This window comes from Canis lupus, chromosome 22 (genome assembly GCF_048164855.1).
Source record: "Canis lupus baileyi chromosome 22, mCanLup2.hap1, whole genome shotgun sequence".
NCBI classification, from domain to species: Eukaryota; Metazoa; Chordata; class Mammalia; order Carnivora; family Canidae; genus Canis; species Canis lupus.
In genome coordinates, this window is record NC_132859.1 from 13208894 (window position 1) to 13228924 (window position 20031).

Here is a 20031-nt window from a genome sequence, read left to right on the forward strand (position 1 = left end):
ATGCCTTAACTGGATTCTGCTGTGAGATACAAGCTAGGAGCTACAAGTTTTAGGCTAAGCAATATAATTTCTTTCAGGAGGCTTGATGTGCTGATTTCTTCAGAGCATAGAGTTAAATTCCTTTGTATTGAGGTTCTTAAAGCACAAAACTCTCTTTTGAGAGGAGAACACAATCAGGTTGAAGAGAAAGTCAAAGAGAAAGAAGGTGATTCCATCAGATGTAAAGCCCTAGGCGGCAGTCATTTGCCCTTCTCCATCAAGAATGAACCACGATATTTCTCTTGACTTGGCTAATCAATAATCAATGAGGATATGGGATGTAATCTAAGAAGCCAGAAACAATGTAATTCTTGGCATAAAGTCTATGTATGGTTTTGTAAGACAACACAGATTTTAAAATCATAAACTTTTATAAAATTACTTCTAATAAGAAGAAAAGATTTCTTCACAGCACTAAGTTTGATTAAACTATGACTCCTTTTGCCAATTTCAGTTTATCTATCATGGAGATTCCATTTTGTAAAACTTTTGATTAAATTTTGGTGATTTATTAAAATTCAACTATGCTTTGTACTCACAATAAATACGTGCAGCTTTTACTTTTGAGCCTGAAAAAATCCCAGATTACCTTTAATTCTCAAAACTTCATGAAATACTTTTAAGTTATGATTAAAGTCATAAAATATTAGCATATTGCACATTAATTCAGATAGCACTTCTTTAAGTTGCTTTCTTAAAGCTTATGGTTTATAAGAGTGGGATTAAGTTGTCTAATTACTGTTCTTTCATGAACTTTTTATATGTCAGTTATTGAAGCAAGTTCTGAAAGCAAAGTAAAATGATTATAAGAATTGTGAGAACAGGGTCGCTTGAGTGGCTGACCCTTGATTTTGGCTCAGGTCATGATCTCAGGATCATGAGATGGCCTCAAATTGAGCTCCACACTGAGCATGGAATCTGCTTCTCTCTCTCTCCCTCTCCCTTTGCTCCTCCTCTCACTTGCCTACATACATGCTCTCTCTCTGAAATAAACAAATAAAACTTAAAAAAATTATGAAACATATATATATGCATAACTATTCCTTTACTAGGATCCTGAGTATCCTTGGGTTATGTTGAACTATATAAACCAATGAAAAAACTTTTATTTTATTGTTTAATTTTTTTGTTGGTATAGAATTATACTTGTTGAAATTTGAGGGGATCTTAGAGGTTATCTTCTCCAGCTCCTTTGTTATACAGAGGAAGAAACTAAATCTCAGAATAGTGAAGTAACTTCCTCAAAACTGGACACTCATTCATAACAAGGTCCATGTGCTTTTATACATCTATACACATGTCTAATAAGATTGGTTCCTGTTCATTGTTACCAATAGTCTCTGAAAACAGTCTATATGGATGGCATTAGTGACATACCATGTTTCTTCTTCAGGGATGATCTAAATGTTATATCTGAAATGTTTATCAAGACTTTCTGTCTGTGATAAAATAGTCTGAGACTACAAAAAAGGAACAGGATTGGACATTCTAATAAACATGTTTAAATGAGAAGGGATAGGAAATGCCAAGTGAATGAAGTGACCAGTGCCTATAAAAGAATTTGAAATTCATGAATTGGGAAGGGGTCTTAGAGATGATAATTCCAACATCTTAATTTCACAGGCAAGGAAAGAAAAACTTATACAGGCGAAGGTCATGTAATTAGCTGCTGATAGGGAATTCAACCTCATCTCTACTAAGACATTCTGCCTTTCTGCTGGTATTCTGTTGAAATATGTCTAAGATCCTTAATATCTAATAGATGTTAATGCATTTTATCAGCATATCAGGAATCCAATTTAAAAATTCTAAGGAGCAGGGGCTTAGGAAAGTAGTAAAGGAAAATGAGGGGGAAAGTTATCAAACAGCATTTAACTGTTATTGTTAGAAATAATTTCCAAGTTGTCAACCTTAAAATATCATCCAAAGGGTTGTAGCGGCCACGAAAAGTCATGTGTAGTGTTTGGTTTGATTCCCTGTTCATTGGAGGTAAATCTGATGTTCCAACTACAAATAATCTATTATATGAAAAATGTCTTCTTTTTTGACATAAAGGGGTCCTAAGATGCTTTTGAAGAGCAGTGGCAGCATTATAATAATATTTTTGCTTCATGAGGAACAGTAATGGGTAATTGTTTCTCATGACATTCTATGGCTCTCATTATTTCAGAATTCAAGGATTGGAATCTATAAGTGGTTTAATATCTAAGCAATGATGATATTCCTTTAAATTGGACTAAAAGCTTAAATGACTATTAATGGTCAAAATATTGATTGATAGCAGCTGGTGCACTTAAGCCTGCTCACTTAGGACCCTGTGTCCCATGTTCATTGTTCATAAAAGAAAAATTGCTCCATGTTCCCTGATAGCATTAAGAATTTCGTTACCCATCACTGGGGGCTCTCATACTCTAGAGGATATGCATAATGCTATACGTTTTAGGATTGGGATCTAAGCTTTAGGATGGAACAATTTAAACCTCTTAGAATTCTATCTTCGATTTTTATGGCCTTCCGATATGAGGGACAGTCTCTGAACTCATGTGGAAATTTGCTCACTGTTTAGTGGACAGAAGGAAAATTTCAAGCCACAAACTTTAGATTTTGAATTCATTAAACTGTGTCATATTAAACTATGTAAGCTATGTCTGATCTTTTAACAGTACACTTAGCAATTTTATAGGATCAAATAATTCACTCAATAGCATGTTTTTTTTAAAATTTAAAGATATTATAGTTACATGATGAATCACTAAGGTTTTAAAAGCTATCTTTCTTGAAAAATCGTAGGTTCTTAATTTCATCGTAGCACTGCTTGGAGGTTCCTCAGGATAAAATTGTGCTGCTGAACACGATGTGGCTCCACCCTACTGATCCATGTTGCTGCGTTTCCAGCACTGCCTTCCTGGCTGCTAGGACCATAAAAGATGTTTATTACCACTTTGCACTCCTCCCCCTGCCTGGAAGGCTCTTCTGAGGCTTCGTACTTACTCAAATGTGCTGTGCTTTATGGAGAAAGCATTGGATGCTCTTGTGGGGATTTGGGTTTTAAAATCCTGATGATTTTTTTTTTTTCAGTAGCTAGATGCATTACTTTGGGTGAATGACTTAATCTCTGGCCTTATTTGTTTCATCTGTAAAATGAGGAAGAAATGAAAGCATACTCCCAGCTGCAAAAGTCCTTCAAAATTTAGGCCAAGACTAACTTCAGCCATCAGGCATCTCTCAGCCACTCCAATCTAAACCAGTAACTTTCTTCTTAGAACCCTCTTGGACAGGGATTTAGTTAGTGTTATTTCACCACTCTTCTTGTAGTTCTGCTCTGATTTTGTAATGGGTGCTCGGGAAATTTTATTGAATTCCTGTCAGAAGGGTAAGGAGAGGGGTTCCTAGGTGGCTCAGTCAGTTAAGCATCTGCCTTTGGCTCAGGTCACGGTCCCAGGGTCCTGGGATGGAGCCCCACATTGGGAGGGTCCTGGGATGGCTCCCTGCTCAGTGCAGGGAGTAAGCTTCTCCCTCCGCCCCTCCCCCTGCTTATGCTCTCTGTCTCTCAAATAAAATCCCTAGAAGAAGAAGAAAAAAAAAAAAGAAAGGTAAGGAAAGCAAGTTATATCACCAGAACAGAGAGGGTAGGTTGAGGATTCAGGGGTTTATGGATGCATGTTCTGTGAAAATCAGAGTGGTTCTGGTTTAATTTGAAGGGACCTGCAGGAAAAGTAATTAGAGTTAAGAACCCAATGAACTGAACTTGCTCTCCCTTTAGTGTAAAAAAGTTGATTTTAAGGAGCTTCAGAGATCAGGGCAAGGTTTTCCGTGCTGTAAAGTGAATATTCAAATAAATGTTGAAAAGTAAAAAAAAATCCAAGGTATATTGCTTTCTGTAGGTTTTCAAAAGTTGATTTTAAGAAAATAACCTCCTATACATTCTGTTGTGCTTCTGATTCTCTAAGGAGCTGCAGAGGAAACCCTGAGTGCAAACTATTGTGCTGCCTCGGAAGATCTTCTCTCAGGGTATTAGAGGCTAAGGAGTGTACATACCAAGAAAATGAATCTATGATTCAAACTTCTTATGATGTTTACATATAATCTAGATTGGATTAAAGTTATATGGTTAGGGAAGAAGAGATATAAAGAACTAACATTTGTGAAGCACATCAAAATATAATAGTAAAAATAGCTAACATAAATAGTGTTTACGATGTGAACTATGTTGTCATAAGGGCTTTATGTATGTTCACTCATTTAATCTTCACAACAACCTTTTTTTAGATGGGAAAACTGACGCATCAAAAATCAAATAACTTGTTTAAGGTCACATAACTACAAAATGCCATAGCTGGGACTCAAACCTTGGTAGTTTGACTCCATGTGACCACTGGATATCACAAACCTGGGTGTATTCATGTGTGCATGTGTGGGTTGGGAAGGAGGTATTATCATTTTCATATTACAAATGAGGAAACTGATCCTCAGAGACATGAAATAACTTGCTGGTAACAGGGCTGTGCTTCAAGCCCAGGACCGTAAAACCCACGTTCTTTCACACAACTAGCCATTATTTAATAAATGTCTACTCTGTGCCAGGTGATAGTATCATAGGAAGTTTACAGAAGAAAGATAGAGGCTGAGATATCTAACTGTAAATATTGCTAATCCTTACCACATCCATGCAAAATACAGTACAAAATAGAGTTTGGATATAAGGACGCAAAAGCTCAGAAAATTTACAACTTTGGCCAAGGCTTCACAGAATAATTGTCAAGGCCATTTTGAAACCTGGGACTCTCAAATTTTGTTCTCTCACCGAAGTCTGCTGCTGATATATAGGCAGGAGTGGGGAAAGGTTGGGGAAAGGAAGCAAGTAGTTAAGTTTTCCTTCTACCTTAAGGCCTCAGAAATGTTATCCTATCATAGCAAAAAGCCCAGCATGAGAAATACAGTGGGAGCAATATTTTGAAAGTACATCCATGCCAAGAAGCTGGGTTAAAATATCCCAGGGAGAGTGATGAGGCTGCCCTGGAAAAATCTGCCCCAGCATCAGGGAAAGCAGTGTTGCAAGTCCACAGTCGCTCTGGTTTTAAATGTCTGGGGCTGTCAGAATGGGTGGGGGAAGTTACTGTAAATGCCTTATTCTTGTGAATCATGCAAAATAGGCTTTCATCGGATGTTAGTTTAATTGAATTGAATTTTAGGAAAGAACTGAAGGTAGAATCTTTAATTATGCCTCTGGGATCTCCATGCTGTTTGAAACCTGTGTGTATGAGCCTGACGTGGCATGGACATTGACAGAGTTCTGTGACTGAGATGGTACTCATATGGTAGAAACTATTTGTTGTCTTTTAAAAAAAAATAATTTATTTATTCAGGAGAGACACACCAAGAGAGAGGCAGAGACGCAGACAGAGGGAGAAGCAGGGAGCCTCATGTGGGACTTGATCCCAGGACCCTGGGGCCAGGACCTGAGCCAAGGGCAGATGCTCAAACACTGAGCCACCCAAGTGCCCCTATTTGTTGATCTTCTATGACAGTGCTTCTCATAGCATCAGCATCACCTGAGAAACTTAGAAATGCAAGCATGTGGGCCACAACCCAGACCTACTGAATAGGAAACTTGGGGCAGCGTCCAGCAATCTGTATTTAACAAATCTTTCAGAGATTTCTAATGCACTAAAGTTTGAGAACTACTTTTCTAGGAAAATAAAGTTGAACATGGTGGTTCCTGCTTTTGTGTCCTTTACTTTCTTCTATCTCTTCTCTTTCTCCATTACCCTCCTATGATGAAAGTGGGTTTGGGAGAAAATCTTCACTTATTAGAGAGTTCCTTACTCCCCTCTGCTCTTTCATTATTTATATTACTTTGTAATGTTTCCTCCTCTGGTCTAAGGAAAAAATAGATTGTTTTGTGTAAGCATTATAAAGTAATGGGGATCCCTGGGTGGCTCAGTGGTTGGGTGCCTGCCTTCGGCCCAGGGCGTGATCCTGGGGTCCCGAGATCGAGTCCCACGTCGGGCTCCCTGCATGGAGCCTGCTTCTCCCTCTGCCTGTGTCTCTGCCTCTCTCTCTCTGTGTCTCTCATGAATAAATAAATAAAGAATCTTTTTTAAAAAGCATTATAAAGTAAGAAATCATTTTATTTTAGTCAGTACGTGGCTAGTTAGATATCTCTACCTCTATATTTCTTCTGTAAACTTCCTAAGATGATTGCAAGGAAGGATGGTAGCTATGCATAAGCTGGTGGCTAAGATAATTTCTAGAGAAAAGTTACCTATAATCCTATGTTAGGAACCTCAGAATGCTGTGAAATGTGCGGGATGTGTATGTCTGTGTGTGTGTATGTTGTGTGCATGCGTGTGTGCCTATGTATGCTGTTTGGTGTATACCAAGAATGGGGAAAAACGTTGGACACCCTACCATGATAGAAGATCTGATTGGTTGTTTCTTTCCGTCATTTCCCATATGACCCTAACTTATAGGAAGATAGAACTTTGAATGAGGCATCCTAAGGTGGGACAGGTTCATGGACCCCTTTCCACCTTGGAATATCATGGGATACTCAGACTGGCAGGTGTCCCAGACCTGTTCTGAAACCCTTACAGGATTTTTTTCTTCACCAAAGCAAGATGACAGTGATCCAGCACAGAGCAATAAATTGTGTCCCTTTTAGCAACACCCACAATTTCCTTTAGTCCTTTGAATTTAGAAGATTGGTGGGAGGGCAGAGAAGGAATGGAATCCCTAAATAATCAGAGAACATTGTATATTTTTACTTTCGGTTCTATCTGTGATTAATCTCAGTGTAAAACTGAAGTACTCACAGCAAAATTTAGGCAATACATTTAACATTTGAAATTTCAAACCCATATCATCTCTAAATCACTGTTCTGGTAAAGGTTTTGATAAGATGGGGAGGTACATAACTATTGAGCAAAAAGGTAAAAATTGTGGAGATGACACTTAAAGTCTACTATTTGTGAATACTATCTTGCAGGCAGTTAAATGGTGTCCACTGATTTGGCTTCCTTACAATATTTGTCACACCGTTTCCTTCTTCATTTCCACATTTTTGAATCCCTAATTCATATTTTTTGAATCTGGGTGACTGAAATAGTACCTTAGAGTCTCTGCTTTAAAAAGTCCTAATAGGGGATCCCTGGGTGCCACAGCGGTTTGGCGTCTGCCTTTGGCCCAGGGCGCGATCCTGGAGACCCGGGATCGAAACCCACGTCGGGCTCCCGGTGCATGGAGCCTGCTTCTCCCTCTGCCTGTGTCTCTGCACCTCTCTCTCTCTCTCTCTCTCTGTGACTATCATAAATAAATAAAAATTAAAAAAAGAATCTTTAAAAAAAATTAAATAAATAAATAAATAGTCCTAATAATGGTAAACAACCCTTGGGGTTAATTTTACTACTGTCGTCTTAAAATTCCTGTACTCAAATTCCTTTGCTAAATTCTTCCTCAGGAAAATTAGACAAATTCTAATGTTAACTTCCTCTCCATGTCCTCACCGTATCTTAATTCTTATTTTTCCCTTCACATAATTGTCTCCCAATGGTTTCCTTAGCTAAAAATCACAGTGAATCTTTCTCCCAACAAGAAGGTCTTTCTCAAGACCTTCTTGTCAACCATCTCTCCTTCTTGAATACCCTCTCTGTTTCTCAGCTGTGGGGCCCCTTGATCTCAGCTACCCTAGTCAGCCATCCCAAACTGCTTGATGTGCCTGATTAGCACCATGCTCACTGATTTCTGAATGCTTCTTTCTGGAAAGTCCTTGCCCTCTACTCTACCTGGAGAATGCCTACATATCCTTAGAACCTCCTATGTGAGGCCTTCCCTAACACTTTGGGGAGTGGAGTTTTAGTCTCTCCTTTAGGGTTCCTTAGGACTTTGTACATTTACTTGTTTAAAAAATAGCTTACATATATGAGGATGCATTCAGTTGCTGATAACAGAAACCTTGACTGAAACAGACTTAAGCAATAAAGACATTTATTATCTCCCCTGACTAAAACTCTGGAGAATAGTCTTCAGGGCTGATTAATTCAGCAGCCCGTTTTGTCATCAAAGGCTCAGGTTCTTTCCTTTTCTTTGCTCTGCTATTCCTACTGCTGACTTAAAATCACATGAGGAGTAAGATGAATATGGAAGTTCCTGGTATCCTAACCAGGCCCAATAATATCCTGAGGAAGAAGAGAGCTCGTCACTCTCTATCTCTCTCTTTTAGGATGTCAAAGCTTTTCTAAAAAGCTCACTAAGCAGCTTCCCTTCATTTTTTATTGACTAGAATAGAGTCATATGCCATTCTAGTACCAATTATCAGCAAGGGGAATGGAGATACCCTTGGAGCGGAGGGAGAGGTCAACTTACCCTCAGTACATAGCTGTGTGAGGAGAGGTGGACAGCTGAAGAAATCAGGGCTTTGTTGGGAAAAGAGGGGGAGACGGATGCTGGGTTGGCAATCAACAGTGTGTGATACACTAATCAAGTTGATATATAATATATAGGATCAAGATTCATTTTCTTGTTTTAATAAGGGGCAATGCTCCATTTATCTAGGGTTATTCTTGGTAGCCACTCAATGCATGCAGAATGAAAGAACTACAAAACTCATTTCTTCTTTAGTCTTCACATATTAATAACTACATGCATTTGCTTTAGGCTTCTAAATTCTCTCTGATATCATGCTGCATTTAAATATGTACCCATGGACTAGTCTGATTAGATGCATGTGTATAGATGGGTTTGTTGCATTGTGCTCCAGGGGAGTATCTGGAATCATATAGAAAAAGAGTCTAAAGGGAGCCTGCTGGAGTGTGCCATGCAGTATGGCAGTGTGTGTGATAGTGTATGAACACAATCATGGATCGAACAGAGCCAGAGAGATTTTAACACTTTGTGTTTTCAAAATCATTCTGTAATCTGTTTATTATATATAAATATAATAATTATATATAAAAGTAAATCCCCATCTATATTCCTCTAAGAAAAACCCCTTTAGGAAAATGCTTCAGCATCATATAGAATGACTGTCAATAAGATGCAGGGGGATTGGAGATGAAAAATAGCCTTAATAGAAGAAGACACAGGAAATACTTGTACCTTTTTATTTCTGAGAATCATGATCACAGGATTGGGCAAGAGGAAAAGGCCTGGTAGGATTAAAATATTTTAATATTTTACGGTCAGGACCATATTTTTTCATTTTTATAATTCTCCCAAGTCTTAGAGCAATGCCTTGTGTGTCTGTGGCATGAAAGCACAATGAGGGAGGGAGTGGAGTTTTCTTATATTTTCAATGTGGAGAATGAAGCGAAAACCAGTTCAGAGAGACAAGGCTCATATTTCTAAATGTTTCTCTATTGCGTCCCATTAGGCACTTTTTCCTCCCTTCATCTCTCCTTTCTTCTCCTACCAACATCATATCCATGCCTGTTGGACATCTGTTATGGGTGTTATATTGCAAGCTCTGCAAGGAAAGGAACATCACAGCATTCAGTGTGATGTCCCTTACATTTGACATTTTGAAATTTTGGTCACTGACCAACTACATAAACTTGGAGGATCCTTTTCTTCTTGACTGCAAGGGAGTTTGTGGGCTTAGAGAAAGTTGGGTTACAATTCTGCCTAAAGTGTAGCTTTTCTCAAGGAAAAAGAGAGGAAGAATAGCACAGAGCCTCTGTCCTAAACAGTTGCATTGTCTAGTGGGGGAGACAAAGCCAAGGTCTGCAAAGCAATGCTGAATGAACAATGTAAGCCTTTATAAAATTGGGCCATAAAGGGTGTGGTTTAAGCTGTGAATGCTGTGAGAACTCAAAGATGAGGGAACTCATTGAGCACAGGCTGTATCAGAGCATGGGCCCCTCACAGTGGGACTTGAGATGGGATTTGTAGGACTATGAGTGCTTTAGGGATGAGGTATATTGTCCAAACTCCATCCAGGAGCTTGTATACTGATAGGGAGAGGTCAGAGTTCACTAGAGAGCACATCTATACTATTGTCATCCCAGTTGTCCAAATATATCCAAACTTGCAGGGGCAGGGGATGCATCTGGACTAGTTTTGCTTGGAGAAGGTGATGCCACCAGCTGACTAGGGAGCAGAGCTTAGGGAAATGTCATGCTTGTGAGAATATAACCTAGAACCAGGCCTGTGCATATGTGCTCCATGGCGTTGCTTTGCTGGGACGAGCTGCCTCTTTTTTCTCCTGGGAAGGTAAGGTCAGGGCTTTGTGGCTTACCACTGGGATTGGTGGTTTGTGTCCATAAACTGTGGCAGCCGGTCTCTTTCCTTCTGTGTATAGGTGGCCAGTGCTTTCTTTATCCTACACCTTTGTGGGGATATACAAACAACCCTTTTCAACAGCATTTTCTTCCTATGAGCACTCCTACTCTGTCACCTGCTTTCAAACAATATTGTGTTGGAGTGCCTTAATTCAACTCCCCCTATTCATTTCAACATATGGCTAAAGCACTGAATGGACGTTTGGCTGTCAGAAGCATCGTCAGGCTCTATGGGCAGGTGTCTGGCCTCGGACATTAAGAATTTTCCAGCTGCTGCTACTGTAGTGGGGTTGCACAAATGGGTGTTTGCATTTATTAACTGAGTACACCGTGCCACTTCAGTTTCCCCACTGGCCATCACACTGTGTCAAGATGTTGCTTCCTCTCAAGACTTGGGGTCAAGGGGAGCAGGACTAGAACCTTTTGTCAAGTGTGTTCATTTGGATCCTCTGAGGAGCAGACACCGGGAAGAGATTAATTGTGTGAAAGATTTCTTGGGGAAACTTTTCTGAGGGAAAATGGGGAGGGTGCTTTTGGATTCTGAGACAGCTGTCAGACTTTGGTATAGCAGCGGCCCCTGTGGAGGGAGGGAGGGAGGAGAGGAAGGCTGGGTCGGAAAAGGCTTAGATTATGGCACAATTCCAAGAAAGGTTTAGCAAGGCTGATGAGGTATCCTTAAGCCATGGTGACCCTTCAGAGCAGCCCCACCTCCCTGCCTTGATACCCTTACTGAACTCAGTCATTGACTGGCTTCAGTGAATTCGGTTGTGGACTCCGGAGCACAGTAAGTAGCTGACACCATCGATCAACTGCAGTCCTCAGAGTGGGAGATTTATTTGAGAGATGCCATTACACCTGGTCACCCCTGTTGACAAGCATCTTACTCCATTTAACTCCAGCATGCCTCTTGTTGAAAGCTGGGACCTGAGCTCTTACAAAGGTCCAAGCAGGGCCGTTCAGGTTTTGAGGACTTGTATGAATTTAACCACAAGGGCCCAGGGTACTACGCACTCATTATGACAAAAAGTTGAGTTCCCTGCTTGGGAATAAACAGTGGACACTTCATGTTAACTTGTTATTACACTGAAAGCATATTGCAAAAATAAGTGGCTCACCTTCTGGGAATTTTGAATGGTATTAGTATAGGTTCTCTCTATTCGGGCCCAATGCAGATAGCGCCTTGTGCTTCCTTTATTTATATCCCACTTAAATAGAAAGCACAGGTCATAGAATCACTCATGGTACCTGCTGAATAACTTAGAAAATGAATCCTTCTTAGCCAAAGAGTATTGGAAAAGTGATGTTCTTCACAGGCACCCTAAACCACTTGCAGCGTAGATAATGTGTTTTCCCTTCTCTTTCCTGATTAGTTTTATTGTAATTGTTTGACATGGCACATGACAGTCTGCCCCCTGTTTGATGGTGCCTTAAGCACTCACGGTGGTTAGGTACCCATCACTTATATTCTCTGCTAACGAAGGTTAGGACACTGTATTTCTCTATTATGGAGGAGTGGGCCAAATACTGAAACTGGAATGAGGTAAAAATATTCTTGAAAGAAATCTGTTTTTATTCTCATCCATCATTCCCTTCAGTTCTCCACATTGTTGCCAAAGTGACAGCTCTTACATAAAAATTTTATTGTTTTATGTTCCTGCCTAAAATATTTCAATAGTTTTAGATTACCATCAAATTAAAAATAAACACTTTATACCATGACTGAGGAACTTCTTTATGACTTGGTCTCTGCCTATAGTCTGCGGTCTAGAGTTTTCAACCTCTCTCTTTCTTTCCATCTCTATGTCTATCTTCGTTATCTCCCTCCATTTATTCTCTTCCTGCACCACTGCTTACTCTCTAAAACCAACATATTCCTTAAGTCATTCTGTATTTATAGATAATCTTCAGTACGTTATCCTGGTTATAGTTAACACATTAACCCTACAATTTCGGGAACAACACAACAGAAGTTAACTTTTCATTCACATAATAGTCCAATGTAAGGTATTCCTGGTTGGCAGATAGCTTCCCCCCATCTGGTATCTCAAGGACCCAGACTCCTTCAGTCTGGTGGCTCTGTCTCTCTATATGGCTTTGTTTCCTCCCCATCTGACACATCCAAAGCTGTGTTCCAGAAGTGACACCTATCACTTCTGCTTATATTCCATTGGTGAGAACCCAACCAGATACAAGACAATCAGGAAACACAATTTCTGGCTGAGCATCTACGCTCCTGCCAGCTTATGCTACACACTTGTGTGAACAGAAATCCTGGAGATCTTTTAGCTGTCTCTGCTGTTATGTACTGCCACCCACGTGTGCAACCTGGATCCCAACTTACTCCCTGATTCAGCTTATCTGGACAAATCTTACATGACCTTTTAAGATTCATGTAAAGCTTTGCATCATTCAAAGGGCTTTGGACTGTTTTCTCTCTATACTCATATAACACAGAGGGCTTACCAGCTGTCATAGCACATGTCACATTGCATTATAGTTGTTTGCTTAAGGGTTTTCATTTTACAAACTTTAGCTCCTATAGGACTGGGGCTATATTTTTATTTTAAGTCTGGAAATGTCTTGTAAAAAATATGCACCCAACAAATTATTAAATAAATGAAAGGCTATTAGGTGACTGGATTCACAAGAGTGGTAAAACCTTCGACATTTGATGTTTTAAAGACTGAATTGTGGATTTATCCTGAAAAACACATACAGCAGTCCTAATTTTAAATGGAGGAATGTACAGGCTTCTGAGGTTTCTTTGCTATTTATTAATAAATCTATAATATTAGGAGAGTTTACGTTACCAGATTACCATGAACATCCATCCTAACAGTATATAAACCTAAAAGTCAAATTGTTACTTGGGTTTAACTCTTCACTGAAAGGAATGTTTTATCTTTAGAATCCATTTACTACAGATAAACAGAAATTTGATTCAAAGTTGTTTGAAAAATGAAAGAATGTATTGTGTCACATAACAAGAAGTCTAGAAGTAGGGTAGCTCCACAATAGGTTGATCCAGTGGTTTGGTGAAGACGTTAGGACCTAAGTTCTGTCTGTATCTTGGTCCTACCATTCTCAGTATATTGACTGTTTTTGGACTGGGTCCCCTCATCGTCATAAGAAAGCTGCCAACAAAAAATGGGGAAACAAATTGCCTTTTTCATATCCCAAAAGAGAAAACAACACTTCTCTCCCAACCATGGTATATATAAGTGCTTCCTTTTAGTTTGATGGCACTGTCTTAGATATGTGCTGATTTGTGGACCAACAACTTTTTGGGAAATTTGATTCCTGACTGATTAGATTACTCAGTATCTGTTATAGAACAAAGGTTTTCTCGAAGCACTTAGTTGGATAGAAGTGGGTAGCTTTTCTTTCTAAAATGTGTGGCTCCATTAGGAAGTGGGTAGCATTTCTTTCTAAAATGTGTGACTCCATTAGGAAGGAAGGGCAAAGGAATATATGCTGGATATTTAAGCAATAATGTCCACACTACAAATATCTTAATACAATCTATTGAACTTAATACAATCTATGGCAGAGTTAACAATTTTCTAAGTCAGGTAATAACATAACCTTTCCTCCTGCCACTCCTACAAGTTCAAAATCATATATTTAAAAGCATCCAATAGTGAGCATTTTAGATTCAGTTCTTCCAATGCAATTGTTTATTCTTTATTCTAGGCCTCATAATGGGATTAATTTTACGATATGCTACGGCACCAACTGATATTGAAAGTGGAACTGTGTATGATTGTGGAAAACTGGCCTTCAGTCCATCAACTCTGCTGATTAATATCACTGACCAAGTTTATGAATATAAATACAAGAGAGAAATAAGCCAGCATAACATCAGTCCTCACCAAGGCAATGCGATACTTGAAAAGGTAAGGATTTCATCTGGTCTTATATTTTTGTTTAAAGAATTGAGCCATCGTATGCAACATATTAACACACATGTATATGTCCTTTTTAAACACCACACTATTGTGCCAATTTAGTTGACTAAGGGGATATACTTAATATAATTGTTTATCAAATCATAGATACATCCCATAAAAGATGGTAATACTTCTGACTCTGCCTTTCATGATACTTGTTTCAAGTTTTTTGTTTTTGTTTTTGTGGGTTTTTTTTTTTTAGAAGGAGTGAGCAGGGGAGGGCAGAAGAGAAAGAGAATCTTAAGCAGGCTTCACACCCAGGATGGAGCCCAACTTGGGGCTCGATCCCATGATCCTGAGATCATGACTTGAGCCAAAATCAAGAGTTGGACGCTTAAACCAACTAAGCCACCCAAGTGCCCCTACTTGCTTCAAGGTTTTACATGTGTTCTAAGTATCATTGTATATATTGCCAGCTGGCTACTCAGACCAAATCTCCCTTAAGTCAGAAGAAATACAGAGGGGAGTGAAAAAATCTTCACCTGTAAACCTTGATTTAGGATGACTGACTTTGGGGCACCTGGGTGGCTCAGTAGTTGAGTGTCTGCCTTTGATTCAGGTCATGATCCCAGGGTCCTGGGATCAAATCCCACATTAGGCATCCTGCAGAGAGCCTGCTTCTCCCTCTGCCTATGTCTCTGCCTGTCTCTTATGAATAAATAAATAAAATCTTAAAAAAAAAAAAGGATGACTGGCTTTTGGCTGCCAACACAAAACACTGGCCACTTGGCTATTTATAAATACTTTTTTAAAATGCATTTAAAATAATTTTAATATGAATTTACTCTAGTTCTGACTAGAGCTGGTGTTATCCAGAAATATGTTGGTGTGATGGTACAGAAGAAAAAGAAAACAATGAAAAATTTAAAAATGGAAATATGAAAACAAATGCTAAATATTTCTGATTTTCAGAGACACCTGGGTGGCTTAGCGGTTTAGCGCCTGCCTTCAGCTCAGGTCGTGATCCTGGAGTCCTGGGATTGAGTTCCACATCAGGCTCCCTGCAGGGACCCTGCTTCTCCTTCTGCCTGTGTCTCTGCCTCTCTGTGTGTGTCTCTCATGAGTAAATAAACAAGATCTTTAAAAAAATGGTTTTATTTTTGCAAATTTTGAACTGCTTCAGTTATTGGAAGGAAGTTTCCCTCTGCTCTCAGAACTCTGGGTCAGAAAACAGAATTCTTTTTTTTTAGATTTATTTATTTATTTTAGAGAGAGAGAAAAGGCAGGGATGGGGCCCTGGATCCCATGACTTTGAGATCTGGAGCTGAGCTGAAACCAAGAGTACAATGTTTAACCGACTAGACCACCCAGGTGACTCAAGATTACCTCTTGGAGTGTGTTATGCATTCTGGATCAGTCATTGGAATAAGGAATAAGTGAAATTGTGTTTAATGATACAAGTACATGCTAAGAACCAGGATCTCATGTGACTCATTCCAGAACATTTTGAGTTAGACCTGAGAGCTTCCTTGATTTTATGGAAGTTTGTTTTATTACTTTCACCCATACAGATTTAGTTTTCTTTTAATATATAGGCATTTGTTTCAATTTTGAGAATTTTGGGGTGGGAGGGGGAAATACTTAGTCTGTAATTTTTCCTCATTCATGATAGATAATTTTTAATGGCACTATTTTCATGTTATCATCCACTAGCATATTTCTAGATTAACTTCCTTCTAGCACTTGATGAAGGCTCAGTAAAGTCAAACTAATTATAATATTAGCCTAAGTCAGACTTAGGAGAGTGAATTGAAGCATGCAAAAAGCAAATTAAATAATGTGTTTCTGAAATAAATAGGAGCAACTTTTAGATTTTTTGCTCTTTTGGATGATTTCTTCCACATGATTCTTTCTGTTCACATGGATAATAGAAACTTATGTATCTTGAAATAAATAATTTTTAAAAGGCTTTGTTGGCAGCATATGACTTTAATTAAAACCACACTCTTCAGTTTACCTCTCTTTAGCACTTGGACATAATTATTTTTTTAAATAATTTTTAAATAATTTTTTAATTTTTTAAAAAGATATATATATCTTTTTTAAAAGATATATATATACATATATATGTACATCCTCACTCTCTTACCTATTTTTTTAAAAGATTTTATTTATTTATTCATGAGAGACAGAGACAGAGAGAGGCAGAGACACAGGCAGAGGAAGAAGCAGGCTCCATGCAGGGAGCCTGACATAGGACTCGATCCGGGGTCTCCAGGATCAGGCCCTGGGCTGAAGGCAGTGCTAAACCACTGAGCCACCAGGCTGCCCTCTCTTACCTACTTTTATCTACATTTCTAAGCAATACTATTTTACCAAACAAGTTGACACCCAACTGATAGCTGATAACTATCTCTTTTACTATAACAATTTTTTTCTAGCTGGATTGCCAATAACTGATCAGAAATTTTGTTACTGTGTTGTTGACATATTGATTCCTTTATATCAGCAGCCAAACTCCAGTGTTTGCTTTTGAAAAACTAAGGCAAGAGTTAGAAAAAATGTCCAGGTTGCTGGGGCCTTCTTTGTTCTTTAATTGGGTGTTATGAATTCTATACATAAAAAGTTTAATTGACCTTGAATGGTTCAAGTATTTTCTAGATTAATGTCTAAATCATGTGACTCATTTGTCGTAATTAGCATTTGTCCCTCAAGGTAGCCAAGATTGGCGATAGGCAACTCAGTACCCAGAGTAAACCCTTCCCTCGTTACTGGTGGGGAAAGAGGCATCCACTGGTACACTTATCATATTAGATGACTTAAAGTGGAAAGAACTTTGTTATCAATGGCCAGAGTATATTTTAATGTACATTTGTTTCTTATGTGCTAGTGTTGGGGGGGGTGCTAGTTAGTCTACGAAAATAAAAAACCCACAGTCTCTTTCTTACTAGGAATTCTCCACTGCACTCAACTATTCATATCAATCAATTATTCAACCAATCTATCTCAGATGCAAAAGCATTCCAAAAAAAGGTTCATACATTGGATGCCTTATAAGGAAGCAACATGGTGTAATGGGAAAAAAATTCAGGACCAGATAGATTTTCTCAATATCCTTAGTAAGTTCCTTAAACTCCAACTTTCTTATTTGTAAAGTGGGGAGATTACAACTATTTTGTAGGGTTGTTTTAATGTTTAAATGAGATGATGTATCTGATGAGTCTGGATACCACTAGACCCTTTACATTGTACTACTATTACTGTCTCTGTTATTATTATTATTACTGCTGCCAATTCTACTACCACCAGCAGTACCGTCACCACTGCACTACCTCTAACACCAATGCTATCATTGATTGCTATTACAAGGTAATGTTTAAATGCTTAGCAAATGCCAGGGATTAAGGAAATGTGTGGTTTTTTTCATTCCTTTAACATTTCTTGGGGAGAAAAGATCAATATATAATATATACCTGTATATAACTCAGTTCTAAATTATATCACATAGATTGTGAGGACTGTAAAATACCATATGCCAAGCTTGTTTCATTCATGCTCAATACATATAGAAGTGTAGAAAAGAAAAAAATAGTTTCACTTAGAGATTTAAAAAAATGATATTTTCCTATACATTGTGAACAACTGATGATCTCAAAACAACCTTCTGGGAAAATAAAACTAAGTGGTATTTCTTTGTATTTATTTTGTTCATGTTTCCAATTATTTGGAAGCCATTAATTATTCTGTGGACCCCAGTTATCTTTAACTGGTTTTAGCTGAGTGGGGCCTATATTCTGTTATATGATGGCTTTATGTTAATTTGTTATGTAATATTTAAGAACACCAAAATGTCTACTGAGAATTTCTGAATTTCATATCAGTAGGGAGTTTAAAACTTGCTTTTGAAAAGCAGATAATAAAATAAGTTTCCATCACTCATTCATTCTTTCAACACAAATGAGTTGGGTGAGTCCCATCAGTTTCAATTCTGAAATAAGGAATCATGTCAAGGAGTTTATTAATGAATCAGGGGAAAACACAGCAAATAAATAAATGAGTTAATGCCCCACAAAGCTGGTATTAAGGGAGGGGGCCAAGTACCACAGACTATTCAGGAAGGACAATGTTATTTCTTATTAGGGTGATAGAAAAGATTTCAAAGGAAGATAGTTGACGGACTCTGGTAGTGGTGATGTACATAATGTGCGGAGGTGGAGAGTCATTATAAGCAAGGCAGGGATCCCTGGGTGGCTCAGCGATTTAGTGCCTGCCTTCGGCCCAGGGCATGATCCTGAAGTCCCAGGATCGAGTCCCACATCGAGTTCCCTGCATGGAGCCTGCTTCTCCCTCTACCTGTATCTCAGTCTCTCTCTCTCTCTCTCTCTCTCTCTCTCTCTCTATCTATGTGTGTGTGTGTCTCATGAATAAATAAATAAAATATTTTTAAAAAAATAAGCAAAGGCAATAACATGACACAAAAATGGAAAGAAAAAGATAGAGAATATTCCAAGAAAGAAAAAAATTTCAATTTGTTGAAGTATGGAAGACCAATGAAGCATAGGGCTAGAAATAAAGGCAGAGTTTGATTACAGAAACCCTTGAATGCCAGGTTGAATAATGTATACTTTATTTGAAGTCAGTGGAAGAGTGTTATGTTGACAAAAGCAAAGGGATACTTTGCCTGCTGTGTAGAGGGTAGAAAGTGAAAGCAAGCAGAAAATGAGGCCTAAACTTGGATGATAACCAAGGGGCAGATGAAGAGAAGCAAGGAGGAAGGTGCTGTAGAATTTGGACCTAGTGAGCATGAGAAGGGAGAATGGCTTACTCTGCTACTAGGTCTTGTGGGTTCATAGAGATGGTAGGGCAGAAATAGGGAAGTTAGAAGTTAGGGGAAGATGCTGGTTACGGGAAAATAAAAAATATGGTTTAAAATTGATGAACGAATAAATCAATCTAATCTCATCACTAATTTATCTGTTATTGATTTAGCACATTGTTTTTACCATATTGAGTTTGGGGGAGTCAGCAGGCCGTTTGGCTGGAAAGGCTTGCAGATCTAGTCCATTTCCAAAGAGTTGTCAGCACAGTTAAATTTATACTTCCTATCATTCATAAATCAGTTGACTGTAATGTAAAAAGTCAAAGGAAACTACCCAGTGAAAATTTTGCCAAGTCTTCACTTCCTGTGTGACAAGTGACACTATCATTTGGTCAGGAAAGTTATTTTGGAGTATGTTACCCTGCTGAGTAATCAGTCCTGTCTGTTGTTTCAATGAAGAGAATTGCTAAGCTGCAAATAGGTCACACTGAGGCTATTATCAATTGTGTTGGTAATACTTTATATTTTAGAGATATTTTAAGGAAGCCTTTACAGCAACAGCTAATCATGTGACTTTTATAAATAATTTTATATTTGCAGTATTAAAACATCAGTGTCTTAATTTATTCTCAGTGTCCAACTTTTTCTAATGGTTAATTTAGACTTTTTGTGGTTCAGATCCTTAATTCTTATGTATTTATTTGTGAACTATTTTTGTTCTTTCCAGTTTTTCCCTTTGCTTGATTATTCTGGCTTCAGAGGCCAGAGGGCAAAGCTCTTCTGGTAACAGGAACAGCTTGACCAGAGTCACTGGATCATGGGATAAATATGTCCAGTTAATGCTAGGACACTTTTGGGAAGAATAAGAAAAGGCAGGAAAGAAATCTCTAAAATTGTTCTCAGCACACTGAGAGAAGAAAGCAGCACAATAGAATAGCACTTAGGATTTGGAGAAACATTTGTAGAATATTATCAATTATTCCTCCATTTCTAGAGAATATAGAGA

At 38.4% G+C, this 20031-nt stretch overlaps 1 protein-coding gene across 11 annotated transcripts in view; it reads left to right on the forward strand.

Moving 5' to 3' along the window:
- Positions 1 to 20031, forward strand: part of SLC9A9 (solute carrier family 9 member A9) — a 655912-nt gene that overhangs the window by 120574 nt on the left and 515307 nt on the right. For 10 of the 11 annotated variants that reach the window (XM_072792384.1, XM_072792386.1, XM_072792387.1 and 7 more), the window contains one exon: positions 14010 to 14212. In XM_072792384.1, coding sequence (XP_072648485.1) covers positions 14010 to 14212 — 203 coding nt within the window. Of the gene's footprint in view, positions 1 to 9868; positions 10249 to 14009; positions 14213 to 20031 lie in introns of those variants that run through there. The other variant, XM_072792393.1, reaches the window with a different exon arrangement.